Source organism: Doryrhamphus excisus, linkage group LG16 (assembly GCF_037039965.1).
Source record: "Doryrhamphus excisus strain RoL-2023G ecotype Guam linkage group LG16, RoL_Dexc_Guam_v1.1, whole genome shotgun sequence".
Lineage (NCBI taxonomy): Eukaryota > Metazoa > Chordata > Actinopteri > Syngnathiformes > Syngnathidae > Doryrhamphus > Doryrhamphus excisus.
In genome coordinates this window covers 16240532-16256123 of record NC_136372.1, presented here as the reverse complement: position 1 = coordinate 16256123, position 15592 = coordinate 16240532, and the positions used below count along the sequence as shown (strand labels likewise).

The following is a 15592-nucleotide window of genomic DNA, read 5'->3' as shown; positions in this document are numbered from 1 at the left end:
TTTAATTGTTGACACAATGTGGCGGCGAGATGAACACAAAAACCACCTTCTTGTTTTGCCATGAGTTATTTCTTGAATCAAACAGTGTTTTATTCACACCTTCTTTATCACAATGCTGGCGCTTGCAACTTCCTTCGGCTCCGAGGTTAATTGTTGACACAATGTGGCAGGGAGATCAACACAGAAACCACCTCCCTGTTTTGCCATGAGTCATTTCTTGAATCAAACAGTGTTTTATTCACACCTTCTTTATCACAATGCTGGCGCTTGCAACTTCCTTCGGCTCCGAGGTTAATTGTTGACACAATGTGGCAGGGAGATCAACACAGAAACCACCTTCCTGTTTTGTCATGAGTCATTTCTTGAATTAAACAGTGTTTTATTGACACCGTCTTTATCACAATGCTGGCGCTTGCAACTTCCTTCGGCTCCAGGGTTAATTTTTCACACAATGTGTCAGCGAGATGAACACAGAAACCACCTTCTTGTTTTGCCATGAGTTATTTCTTGAATCAAACAGTGCTTTATTCACACCTTCTTTATCACAATGCTGGCGCTTGCAACTTCCTTCGGCTCCTTTGTAGCGTATTTTGCAGTCACGATCAAAAGAAAAGCAGACCTTTGATGTGAGAAAAACAACTGAATTTTGAAAAATAACTCATGCCAAAACAAGAAGGCGGGATTGGTGTTGCTTATTAAATTTTTATGTTTTTTAAATTGCAATTGTAAACCTATAAAAACGTGTTTTGTGTTGATTTGGTCCGACTGGAAGTGCTAAATCATATTTTAATATTAATCATGCTAATGCAATATTACTGAAACAAATCAAGTTGCGCTGCCTAGCATAGCATCTTTTCTAGTTGAGTTTCAGTTTCCATGCATGCATGCTAATCTACCCAATCCTCCTGTTGCCGTCTCCCCTTAACGTCAACTTGTCATATTAATGGAAATCTGTTCTCACTAAAGGGAGAGTTTTGGGATGGCACTGTATCCTCCAGCCTTGTACCATCTGCACACCGCACATCAACTGTTAGCCACCTGGGACTCTCATTTCACTTTTAGATGTGTGCTAATTAGGACAAGACAACCCCGTCGATAAGTTTTGCAACCTGAACAAAAACTTAAAGGAGTGCGAGGTGGGGAAAAAGTCACATTGCACATTCAGTCGTGACTCTGCAGTTACCTTCCGAAATGGAACACTGTCACTTTGGAGGATTTGTGTTGTGTTGGAGAGGAAAATGGGGGGGGGAGAAAACACCACTAGCCAGCATTGCTTCGGCTGCAAACTCAGTTGTTACAATCACTAGCTGTCAATGTGTCATAAATAATCCCAACCACAACTGAATTCTTGCCTGGTCTTATTTTTGTCATGATGTTTCAAGAAGTAGTCGGAAAATGGACTATTTTTCCAGACAAAGCTGGGCCCTTTTCAAATACTGGAACTAATATTTGGTTTAGTAATAATTACCTCTGAGTCTTTGTGCAGACTTTGGCTAACAAATGTCTCCTCAGAATGTTTTAATTGCATAAGTTGCTGGATATTATTATTATTACACTTTTTCATTCTAGTAGCCACACACTCACATAGCACAATCAGAGTTATATATACCGTATAAGACTCGTGTCAGACACACAATGGATGCGTTATTCATACCCAGCTTGACTGTCACTCACTGTCACACAAACGTAAAGAACAAAGCAGTCGTATTATGTCTTGTGCAACTCTGATTGTGCTACGTGAGTGTGTGCATTGTGAAGGCTGCTATGAGAAGCGTTTAGACTGACAAGGCACTTGAAGCAATAAGTATAATAATAATATTATGTAAGAACAATTACTATATAAAATGTTTTATTGATATCGAGTTCTACAAAACACTAATACTAGCTTAGTGTCGACACACACAGAGTAGTTTCAGAAAAAAAAAAGACGACTCGTTCACGTCAAAGAGTCGTTTGATTTGCGATGGGCCCATCAATACGAGAAAAAAACATTTCTATTGGTCACAAATCTGCATTAGTGAGCACTTCCCCTTGTCTTAGGATGGCTCCAATAAAAGGCCAATCCAAAGTAATATGTCTTGTGCAACTCTGATTGTGCTACGTGAGTGTGTGCATTGTGAAGGCTGCTATGAAAAGTGTTTAGACTGACAAGGCACTTGAATCAATGAGTATAATAATTAGTGAGCACTTCCCCTTGTCTTAGGATGGCTCCAATAAAAGGCCAATCCAAAGTAATATGTCTTGTGCAACTCTGATTGTGCTACGCGAGTGTGTGCATTGTGAAGGCTGCTATGAAAAGCGTTTAGACTGACAAGGCACTTGAATCAGTAAGTATAATAATTAGTGAGCACTTCCCCTTGTCTTAGGATGGCTACAATAAAAGGCCAATCCAAAGTATTATATCTTGTGCAACTCTGATTGTGCTACGTGAGTGTGTGCATTGTGAAGGCTGCTCTGAGAAGCGTTTAGACTGACAAGGCACTTGAATCAATGAGTATAATAATAATAATAATAATAAATATAATAATAATATTTTATGGGGCGGCACGGTGGTCTAGTGGTTAGCGCGCAGACCTCACAGCTAGGAGACCAGGGTTCAATTCCACCCTCGGCCATCTCTGTGTGGAGTTTGCATGTTCTCCACGTGCATGCGTGGGTTTTCTCCGGGTACTCCGGTTTCCTCCCACGTTCCAAAAACATGCTAGGTTAATTAGCGACTCCAAATTGTCCATAGGTATGAATGTGAGTGTGAATGGTTGTTTGTCTATATGTGCCCTGTGATTGGCTGGCGACCAGTCCAGGGTGTACCCCGCTTCTCGCCCGCAGACAGCTGGGATAGGCTCCAGCACCCTCCGCGACCCTTGTGAGGAAAAAGCGGTAGAAAAATGAATGAATGAATGAATAATATTTTATTTATAATAATATTAATATGAATATTAATAATATTTTAATTATCTAAGAACAATAATATAAAATGTTTTATTCATATGCTACAAAACACTAATGCTAGCTTAGTGACAACACAGTCATGAGTGCTGAGAGAGGAAAAAAAAAAGACTCGTTCACGTCAAAGAGTCGTTTGATTTGCGAAGGAACCATCATTAGGAGGAAAAAAAACATTTCTATTCATAAAAACGGGCTAGCTCGCTCATATATTGGTCACAAATCTGCATTAGTGAGCACATCCCCTTGTCTTAGGATGGCTCCAATAAAAGGCCAGGCACAGAAGATATACATATCGTTGAGAAGAGTGGTAGAAGAGCTCCACTCATGATCACTTTGAGCCGGTGGAGAGCATGTGACGCTATGGAGGCTCTCTGTGAAGTTGCCAGGCCAACTTGATATAGAACCACTAAAGGCCTTGGGGTGGGGTAGGGGTGGGGGGGTCTCTGGGGAGGGCAGTGTAGTTATGTGTATAGACCCGGGCCTGGATGAGTGAATTTGTGGTTCTGCATGCATGAATGATGCCCTCCACCATCCCTCACTCCCCCCCCTGAGATCCCGTCCTACACCCCTCTCTTGTACGATGTACTTCCCTGCGTCCATCCCTTCTTCCTACAAATGGACACTGTGGATGCTCGAGTGGGAATTGTGCTATGGGAAGGACAAATCCACTGCACTGGCCTGTGTGTGTGTGAGTGTGTGTTTGTGTGTATGTGACTGTGTGTGTGTATGTGTGTGAAGATCCTTGGAGATGCATTATCCTCCGCCCTAGTTCACAGTGATTCTGGATGAAAATCTCCCTCGGTCTCTTCCCTGGGTCCCCATTACAACTTAATCAGCTGTGTTTGTGTGTGTGTGTGTGTGTGAGAATTCATGTGTGCAGATCGAGACGCTGATGTTGTATACACATGGATAGGTTTCGGTGTGTGTGTATGTGTGTGTGTGTGTTTGTGTGTGTTGAAATGGCAAGAATTAATAGCGCAGTGCCATGAAAGACAGGCTTTGATGACGCATCTTCCGATTGCCACTGTGGGCTACACGCATTCGCCGTCACACTCGGCGTGTCGGCGACAAGAACAGAGAGGATAGCAAGACGCAGGCAATATCGGGGCGCGACAAAGAAAATTGGAAAGAAGCAAGTAAATTGCTGAGTTCAGCAGCTGCCTCCATTTTCGGCTGCTATGCACTTCCAGACAAAAGCAATAGATAAAAATGGGTGATTTTTTTGTGTCTGCATACTGGTAATTAAAGAACGTCTAATATGAAGTGGCATACATACTCTTTGATATGTTTCCTGCAGGGCACAGAGTTCCTCATGCAGGTACCGGTCAGTCTCTCCACGTCCTCCACGATGACAAACGGCTTCTCCTCTAACGTGACGATGGACAGGTGGTTGTCGTCGAGCTCTGCGTCGCCGAAAGAGTTGAATCGCGGCCACACTGGGTACTTCAGTGTCAGGCTGCCGTTGTCCAGCCTCCCCATCTGCGGGGGCGAAGCAGTGCAGCACAGAAACGGGGTTAACGTTAGTCACCCGACATTGGAGAACTGGAATGGTGGGTGTTTTTTTTTTTACCGATGGCGCTTTTCAGCACGGTCAAGTGAGGTTTAAAGTCAGTTAGTGTTTTACAGTCTCGCCATCAAGGGCAGTTTGTGAAGGGCAACGGGTCGCCGCCCTTGTTTGAGAAGAAATGCGCTATAAAAGGCACACAAGGGTGGCCGCATGACTAACAACGCTAAAAAAAACGCTATAAAATACAAAATTAAAAAGATTTATTTAATTTACACCAATTAGTTTCATGTAAAACCTTCAAAAGAGTCAATCGCGCAATGCATGCGCTGAACTCCATTGCAAAAATGGGTTTTTTACACTTGCTTGGTTATTGTTGCTATTATTTTTATGATTAATTGAAATATCTTCTTTAACTTATGTTTACGTGTTGTCTTGACTTCGGCTGTATTGTTATTTTGACAATTGTTTTCATTTATTTTATATTATTTTTAGTCACTTAGTCACATGGCCTTTGGAAATTATGAATGCTACTTAGTCTAAATATGTGTAAGTATCTATTTATTTAGCTTGCTATTACTACTTTTAAAAACTTCAGTTAATTTTAATAAAATACAAAATTTAAAAGTTTAATTTACACCAATTAGTTTCATGTAAAACCTTCAAAAGAGTCAATCGCGCCATGCATGTGCAGAACTCCATTGCAAAAATGTGTTTTTTTACACTTGCTTGGTTACTGTTGCAATTATTTTTATGATTAATGAAATATCTTTTTTGGCTTATGTTTGTTTACGTGTTGTCTTGACTTCGGCTGTACTGTTATTTTGATAATTGTTTTCATTTATTTTATATTATTTTTAGTCCCTTAGTCACATGGCCTTTGGAAGTTATGAATGCTACTTAGTCTAAATATGTGTAAGTATCTATTTATTTAGCTTGCTATTACGACTTTTAAAAACTTCAGTTAATTTTAATAAAATACAAAATTTAAAAGTTTAATTTAATTTACACCAATTAGTTTCATGTAAAACCTACAAAAAAGTCAATCGCGCCATGCATGTACAGAACTCCATTGCAAAAATTTGTTTTTTTACACTTGCTTGGTTACTATTGCAATTATTTTTATGATTAATGAAATATCTTCTTTGGCTTATGTTTGTTTATGTGTTGTCTTGACTTCAGCTGTATTGTTATTTTGATAATTGTTTTTATTTATTTTATTATTGTGAAAGCAAACCATGGCCTTTGGAAGTCATGAACGCTACTTAGTCTAAATATGTGTAAGTATCTATTTATTTAGCTTGCTATTACTACTTTTAAAAACTTTAGTTAATTTTAATAAAATACAAAATTAAAAAGAGTAAAAATGTCAAACGGTATTATGAATTCTGTCAATCTTTGCACCCCTACTTCATCCATACTTACCTGAATTGTGACAATGATGCATGCATGACTCGCTGAGAATTCAAGGAAAAAGTCAATTTCATTCTCACAAGACCGTTTTTTCCATTTGACACAATTCCTGTAACCTCACCTCCGTCCGGATCCACACCTAAACCTATGTGAGGAAAGTCACATGACCCTGCTAAAAAACAGATCCGTACCCCTCCAGATGTACAGAACCAGCCAAACGTTTGCAGACGCTTTCTCACCGTCCCTGTTATCTGCAGCGGAAATTGTTTTAATGCGGCATGGAGGAGTTGTGGCATCAATTTCCCGTTGCTGAGGTTTTCTTTGGACTGCAAACAGACTCTAATCATGAAGAGCGCCTCTGCTGGTTGCAGCCAAGTATTGCACCCCATTCATCTTCTGTTGCTTTAAGACAACCAGTCATTCCAGACAAGCCACATATTCTGGCTGCTTTATTTATTTGTAAGGTATGTGGGTGCGCATAGTGGCATGTTAGTGTAGTGTGCGTGGGAACAAGCACATAAAACAATGCTAGTTAGCAATGCGTTCACATCTGAACACAACACAACACAGTAGCGATTGCTAACGAGGCTAACTAACAGGCAGTTAGCAACCAGCCGGGTGGCTGTAAATAACGGCACAAAACACTACAATAGGGATATAAATCGACGGCGTCTGACATTAAATGAGTGATAATAAACGTTACTCACGTTTATAGACGCACACAGCTATATATATATATATTTATATAGCATTCACCGTGTGGACACATCGACACCCTGGGCTAACAGTTAGAGTGACATCAACTCTCTAAGCTAGCGGCTACCGCGGCGCGTTCAGGTACCCGAGCAGCGTAGTACTTTCGAGTAACACCCGCACACGTCAGCCTAATTAAACCAGAACAGAACTGGGAATAACAAGGAGTCTTTTGTACACATATATTACCCCCAAAAAGGTCAAAGCATGTGAAGAAAAAATATATAGGTTCTGAAAAAAATCAAAGACTATGATTATTATTTTATAGTGCTTAGCGGAGGTCTCCACTCTCTTGTTTCTATTTTTAAGCAAAAAGATAGTTTCCCCCACATGAATAGAGCTGCATTGTGTATGTTGTTTTTGCGGTATGTAAAGCGTGCATGTGTGACTGCATGACATGTCAATAATTTAGAAAGTTTTCAGAGCTGCGATGTCACAGATTCCCTTATGGATGCCCTCTCCCCATCCACACCTGTTCTATACAGTATATGCAGTGAGTGTGCGTGTGCCTGCGGTGTTTATGTTTGTGTCGTTGCTCCGCTCTTAATTATTAATACAACAGGAGGCAGAAAAAGGCAAACCTTGCTTCCCCCCCCCCCGTTCCTTCCATTTACAAACGCTCTCTTCTGCATGTCGACATGTCTAACATGTACGGGCTGATTTGCTGTATGAAGTTCTTTAGTGTGTACACGTTGGTGTACAATGTTGCATAAATATGCTGATTTGGCAGTAAATGTTTTTAGCACGGCTGTGAAAGCTTAGTAAACATTTTCCTTTTGGTTTTGATTGAGACATTTCAAGCAAATCTATCTCCGCTTGCATTCTCATCCAAAATAAACACAGTAATCCCTTGTTTATGTCGGTTAATTGGTTCCAGGACAGACCGTGACAAGTCAATTGCAGCAAAGGAGGATTCCTTACTCATAAATGGGAATATTTTCATTATTAGAGCAGAGAAAACACAATTTTACAACCTTCTAAATATGTTTAACATCATTAGAGCTCTCGGGTCATGAAATAACACCCCTATAGTTACTTTTACACCAACCATGACAAGTTCATTTCAGCAAAGGAGGATTCCTTACTCATAAATGGGAATATTTTCATCATTAGAGCAGAGAAACCCCCTTTTACAATCTTCTAAATAAGTTTAACATTATTAGAGCTCTCAGGTCATGAAATAACACCCCTATAGTTACTTTTACATCGACCGTGACAAGTCAATTTTAGTAAAGGAAGATTTCTTATTATCTAAATATAAATATTTTCATAGTTAGAGCAGAGAAAACCCCTTTAACAACCTTCTAAATATGTTTAACATCATTAGAGCTCTCGGGTCATGAAATAACACCCCTATAGTTACTTTTACACCAACCATGACAAGTTCATTTCAGCAAAGGAGGATTCCTTACTCATAAATGGGAATATTTTCATCATTAGAGCACAGAAAACCCCTTTTACAATCTTCTAAATAAGTTCAACATTATTAGAGCTCTCGGGTCATGAAATAACACCCCTATAGTTACTTTTACATCGACTGGGACAAGTCAATTTTAGTAAAGGAAGATTTCTTATTATCTAAATATAAATATTTTCATAGTTAGAGCAGAGAAAACCCCTTTAACAACCTTCTAAATATGTTTAACATCATTAGAGCTCTCGGGTCATGAAATAACACCCCTATAGTTACTTTTACACCAACCATGACAAGTTCATTTCAGCAAAGGAGGATTCCTTACTCATAAATGGGAATATTTTCATCATTAGAGCACAGAAAACCCCTTTTACAATCTTCTAAATAAGTTCAACATTATTAGAGCTCTCGGGTCATGAAATAACACCCCTATAGTTACTTTTACATCGACTGGGACAAGTCAATTTTAGTAAAGGAAGATTTCTTATTATCTAAATATAAATATTTTCATAGTTAGAGCAGAGAAAACCCCTTTAACAACCTTCTAAATATGTTTAACATTATTAGAGCTCTTGGGTCATGAAATAATACCCCTATAGTTAGTTTTACACCAACCGTGACAAGTCAATTTCAGTAAAGGAGGATTATTTATTCCCTAAATGGGAATATTTTCATAGTTACAGCAGAGAAAACCCAATTTTAAAACCTTCTAAATGTTTAAAATTATTAGAGCTCTCAAGTCATGAAATAACACCCCTATAGTTACTTTTACACCGACTGTGATGAGTCAATTTCAGTAAAGGAGGATTATTTATTACCTAAATAGAAACATTTTCATAGTTAGAGCAGACAAACCCCATTTTACAACCTTCTAAATATGCTTATTTATGCTTAATTATTAGAGCTCTCGGGTCATGAAATAACACCCCTATATTTACTTTTACATTCATATTAACCAATATAGCAGACATTTTCATCTTGCCGTGGGTTACGGTAGCCTGTGAGATAATTCAAAGCTGCGACAAAAAGTCTGGTTTCGGCGAACAGGTCTGGTGCTTGTGTGTCATCGATGTCACCGGACATTATAGAAACATTACTGACACCTTGTGTAGAATGCTACGTCCGTCAATGCGTCATATGAATGCCTTATATGTGTATTTGAAATACCTAAAATAATTTTTAATATGTATTTATTTAGACTAATAATAGGCTGTAGTCAACCCACAAAACAGGATCATTTATTAATGACGCGATAGAGTGAGCGAAGTAGCGATATGTATCGGCCATCTTGGAGTGGTCCTTGCACATACGCACGAAGGTCGTTGCTTCACCTGCCTGCTAAGCCCGATGTAGGAAGTGAAATTAGCATTTTAATTGTTTTGCTTTGAGTGCTTTTCTATCCTTTGACGGGGATTAGAGACATTTTGCTACACACTGTCAACGCTTCAGTCAGCTGTTGTAGACGGTGCTTCAGTGTGTGTGTGTGGGGGGGGGGGGGGGGGGGGTGGTTCCGATAAAGTACACCAAGGTGGCATGTGTACCGTTTCTTGTACGTCACCTTCTCTCTCTAGGGAAGGGGCCACATTTGTCTAACCGTCTCACTACAGCTGCTTAGCCTTCCAAAAGTCAGTGCCAGTCCTCCTACCACCTTCACGCCTTAGAAACCTTCCTTGAATCCTACAGCATACTTGAATCCTTCTTCACCGCTCTTCCATGTTTTCTTTTTGACCATAAGTACTTCAACCCCGCCATCTTCCTCATTCTATCACTGTCCAATTTGTCCATCACCATAGCAAACATAAAGGGGCCCAAGGCGGATCTTTGATGATTCTCTAAAACTGACTGACTGGAAGCTCCCTTAGAGATAAGGTGAGAAGCACTGGGAGGAACTTGGAGTGGCGCCTCTGCTCCTCCATATTGAAAGGAGCCAGATGAAGCAGCATCTGGGGATGTGTTCAGGGCACGTCCGATCATTAGGAGGCCTCGGAGAAGACCCAGGACAGATTGTAGGGTCTACTGTATGTATCTCAATTGGCCTAGGAAGACCTTTGGAAGACCTTAAGAAGCAGCTAGGGGAGAGGCTGCTGCCCAGTGACCCCAGCCTTGGATAAGCGGAGTATGGCAGTCATGGTAATGGTTTAATTTCATTTGAACATGCATCAGATTACAATTGAGTGCCATCCCATAATAAGTTCACAGTTCCACATGTCCAAAAGGAGTAGGAAGAAGCAAAGCTTATTAAATCCTACCCCTCCATCTGGTACTTTTACAATCAGTAACTGTTACATTTGTTCACTTCCTGCTTTCCGAATATAATTTTGATTTATTTTAATTTTATTTAATTTTCATTCATTCATTTTCTGCCGCTTTTCCTCACAAGGGTCGCGGGGGGGTGCTGGAGCCTATCCCAGCTGTCTTTGGGCGAGAGGCGGGGTACACCCTGCTGACTGGTGGCCAGCCAGCCAATCACAGGGCACATATAGACAAACAACCATTCACACTCACATTCATACCTATTCGGCAATTAACCTAGCATGCATGTTGTTGGAATAATTTTACTTTATTTTAGTTTTATTGTGTCCGAGATTCATTGTTGTACACCCCCCCCAAGTGGACATTCATTCATTCATTCATTTTCTACCGCTTATCCTTACTTCATGGGTATGCTGGAGCCTATCCCAGCTGTCTTCGGGCGAGAGGCGGGGTACACCCTGGACTGGTGGCCAGCCAGCCAATCACAGGGCACATATAGACAAACAACCATTCACACTCACATTCATACCTATTCGCCAATGAACCTAGCATGCATGTTGTTGGAATAATTTTACTTTATTTTAGTTTTATTGTGTGCAAGATTCATTGTTGTACTTGTGCGATAGAAACTCGGAAGTGTAAACGAGTGACGGGACGCTGAATTCAGCAACTTCTCCGGCTTCCTGTCCCGCTGCTCCCCTGCCTTCCTCTACTCCTCTCTAATTAGACAAAGAGAGTAATAAATTAACGAGGAGGAGTCGCATAAATTGACCGTGTACGCCACGGAATGCTGAATCTCCGGATATTTTCCGAACAGCGTGTTCTTCGAGAGCATCGCCACCAGGAAGTAATGATGACGAGACCCGACGGATTCATGCATTATAATATCATAGTGCATCATCATTCCAAGGTTCTTCCCGATGACTTCACGCTTGGCCCCCCGGAACGACTCATCAAAAGTCATTATTTCATGTGCGGCCATTTTATTTTTATTATTATTTTTTTTTCAAATGATGATTAATGAGGCGGCACGGCGGTCTAGTGGTTAGCGCGCAGACCTCACAGCTAGGAGACCAGGGTTCAATTCCACCCTCGGCCATCTCTGTGTGGAGTTTGCATGTTCTCCCTGTGCATGCATGGGTTTTCTCCGGGTACTCCGGTTTCCTCCCACATTCCAAAAACATGCTAGGTTAATTAGCGACTCCAAATTGTCCATAGGTATGAATGTGAGTGTGAATGGTTGTTTGTCTATATGTGCCCTGTGATTGGCTGGCGACCATAAAAAGTGATATTGGATAATTAATCACGGCACACCTGACGGTTTCTCAAGGTACATTGATCAAAGCCAGGGGTGGGCAAACTACGGCCCGGGGGCCACATCCGGCCCGCCAAGTGTTTGAATACGGCCCACCCAATCTTTCCAAAGTATTTCATTTAAACTCAACATACAACCTGGCATCATGGCCTGAGCCAACCTTTTGATGGTTTTATCAATTCCGTTTTTTGACATGGTCTGTTGTTTACAAAGTGCTCCTGAAAAAAGGGACACAAGCACATAATAATAATAATAATAATAATTATTATTATTATTAGATTATTATAATTATTATTCAAACTATTATGATTATTATAATTATTATATTAATGCTAATTATTATATTAATTATATATAATATTATTGTTATATTTGCATATTTTAAATAATAATAATATAATAATTATTATTTTAATTTTATTGTAATTATTATAATATTTTATTATTTTTAAAATATTTAAATATAAAATAATAAATAATAATAGCAGATTGCATGACAATTTTACAGATACAATAATACCAAGTGGACTGTTACGTGTAAAATATATAGTCTGCCCCCCCCACCCCCCGTAAATTTTGTCATATTAATGCGGCCCGCGAGTCAAAAAGTTTGCGCACCCCTGATCTAAGCTATACGTACACATTATAAGAATAAAGAAAACAGGAAGTCAGGGCCGCTTTTTTAGCTGTGCACCTTCTGTACGGCGCTCTCACTGGGAGAGTTATCGCTGTGGCAATTTGCATTATGGGAGAATGAGTCCCTAATAGCGTGGAGAAAAGCGTTCAGTCATAAAACAGTATCTGTCACTTCTGTCAGACAAAATTATGTCGGGAAAATAGAGCTTGCTCTCTCTCTCTTCTGCACTTGCTCTGTTTGTGTGTATGTGTGTGTATGTGTGTATATGCATGTGTGTGTGTGTGAGTGAAAGCATCCATGCCTGTGTGCAAAGCGTACGTCAAAATGAAGCCAAAAAAAAAAATGCAAATGACAAAAAAGAGCACTAAGAGAAAATTCAACCCGTTAATATCGATTTTTTTATTTTTATTTTGTATACTCTAATGCATAAACACTTCATGCCGTGCACACGCATGTGTGTTCTTGCATGCGTGTGCATCGCTACACTGTGATTTTTTTTTTTTTTTTTTCAAGCACAAATCCCATGCTGTCTGAAATAATTATTTCGCAAACCGGCTCGGAACACTGCAGCACTTCCTTAAGCAATTTCCACACTCCCATCTACTCAGCAGGAATAAAGCATCACGTCCTGGTTGTAATCAGTAAATATAGTTAGCTTAGTCAAGTTGCATTAGCTGGAATCAGTAGAAACGCGTGGTCGCACGTTGCATCCCATCAGGCATCTTGCGTTTTGTTTATGATGCTGTTTAAAGGAGAAAAAAGCTAGCATAAAGAGAGGTATTCGGTGGCGGTGGTTTGCATTGCATGGTACTAAGAATGCTATACTAAGCTAACAAGCATACAGTAGGATATAATCTGACACAATGCTGGATTTTTATGACTATTTTTTAAATAGTTTAGCTTATCTGTGACATCTTTTTGGCACAATAATCGAATGGTCCTTTTGACGGAATACCTTCTAATACAACGATGTGTCTGTAAGTAATGTGCAAATATTTTAAACAGAATTCTATTCTATTTGGAGTCGCCAATTAACCTAGCATGTTTTTGGAATGTGGGAGGAAACCGGAGTACCCCAAAAAAAAAAAACACGCATGCACGGGGAGAACATGTAAACTCCACACAGAGATGGCCGAGGGTGGAATTGAACTCGGGTCTCCGAGCTGTGACGCTTGTGTGCTAACCACTTGTCCGCTGTGCAGCCGCTAATAACATTCATTCATTCATTTTCTACCGCTTATCCTCACAATGGTTGCGGGGGGGTGCTGGAGCCTATCCCAGCTGTCTTCGGTGTGTGAGGCGGGGTACACCCTGGACTGGTGGCCAGCCAATCACAGGGCACATATAGACAAACAACCATTCACACTCACATTCATACCTATGGACAATTTGGAGTCGCTAATTAACCTAGCATGCATGTTGTTGGAATAATTTTACTTTATTTTAGTTTTATTGTGTGCGAGCAAACAACCATTCACACTCACATTCATACCTATGGACAATTTGGAGTCGCTAATTAACCTAGCATGCATGTTGTTGGAATAATTTTACTTTATTTTAGTTTTATTGTGTGCAATATTCATTGTTGTACGTCCCCCACCAAGTGCACATTCATTCATTCATTTTCTACCGCTTATCCCCACAAGGGTCATGGGTATGCTGGAGCCTATCCCAGCTGTCTTCGGGCCGAGAGGCGGGGTACACCATGAACTGGTGGCCAGCCAATCACAGGGCACATATAGACAAACAACCATTCACACTCACATTCATACCTATGGACAATTTGGAGTCGCTAATTAACCTAGCATGCATGTTGTTGGAATAATTTTACTTTATTTTAGTTTTATTGTGTGCGAGATTCATTGTTGTACGGCCCCCCCAAGTGCACATTCATTCGTTCATTTTCTACCGCTTATCCTCATGAGGGTCATGGGTATGCTGGAGCCTATCCCAGCTGTCTTCGGGCCGAGAGGCGGGGTACACCCTGGACTGGTGGGCAGCCAATCAAGGGGCACACCTGCCGCATCTTAGACTGGGCTAGGCTCCATCTTCCACTTCCTTCATTTCTTCCCATTATCACTCTTTCACTTCTTCCTCTCCAAGCCATTTTCTACCCTTGCCCATCTGCCTCCATCACTCGCTCATCCCTCATTACTCTTCTCTCCCTGCCTGTTCTGCCTGTGGCCCGAGGGGAACACCTGTGATATTTTTAGTGCAGAACCATATTTTGGTGCACTTTATGAATTTCTATGTCTTGATCATCATAAAAAAAAAAAAAAAAAATCTGCTCGTTCCGTGTGCCGCTGACTCCCCCGATGCACGGGGTGGGACGGAGGCGCGGAAAAGAGCGAAATCAGCACCCAATTATGTTTCCTCTTTGAGCCTCTTGTTTCGGTCGCCTCTTCTCTCTGCAACACGATGGAGTGGTGCTGATCAATTTCACAGGCCAGCAACACAACGCGTCTCCTCCCAGCACAGCAGCAGAAGCAGAGAATTCTTGGAGTGTGGAAGCGTGTCCATATGAAATATGAAAGGAAAACTGCATTTTTAGGGGGGAATTTTCATCATCCACAATCTCTATGCGAAACAAGAACATGAAAAAAAAACTACTGCTGGCAGTTTTTGACTAACAGTGCAGGTAATGATTCACCTTTTCCGAGTCTAAAGCCCTCTAAAGCTTTCTAAACAACATTTAAAAACCTTTAACAGTGTTTTATATACTGGCTGTAACCATGTAGTCACATGACATCTTCAGGTTCTTCAGCTTTATTGATTTCATAGCAACGCTAACGCTAATGCTAATGCTACCTCCGTCAACAAAGTCGGTTTGGGACACATGAGAATCCAGAAGCTTATCCAGGGTTGAAAATGTTCATTCATTTTCTACCGCTTTTTCCTCACAAGTGGGGGGGGGGGTGCTGGAGCCTATCCCAGCTGTCTTTTAGGCGGGGTACACCCTGGACTGGTGGCCAGCCAATCACAGGGCACATATAGACAAACTAGCATTCACACTCACATTCATACCTATGGACAATTTGGAGTCGCTAATTAACCTAGCATGCATGTTGTTGGAATAATTTTACTTTATTTTAGTTTTATTGTGTGTGAGATTCATTGTTATTGTACGTCCTCCCAAGTGCACGTTCATTAATTTTCTACCAATTATCCTCACAAGGGTTGTGGGTATGCTGGAGCCTATCCCAGCTGTGGTCGTGGATATGCTGGAGCCTATCCCAGCTGTCTCTTGGCGAGAGGCGGGGTGCACCCTGGGTTAGGGTTAGGGTTAGCTAGCATTCACACTCACATTCATACCTATGGACAATTTGGAGCCGCTAATTAACCTAGCATGCATGTTGT

General features: G+C 40.7%; 1 protein-coding gene across 1 annotated transcript in view; it reads right to left on the bottom strand.

The window, feature by feature from the left end:
- The window catches only part of grin2aa (glutamate receptor, ionotropic, N-methyl D-aspartate 2A, a), a 164689-nt gene that overhangs the window by 27393 nt on the left and 121704 nt on the right, over nt 1–15592 (bottom strand). The window contains exon 6 of the mRNA XM_078797181.1: nt 4223–4425. Coding sequence (XP_078653307.1) covers nt 4223–4425 — 203 coding nt within the window. The remainder of the gene's footprint in view (nt 1–4222; nt 4426–15592) is intronic.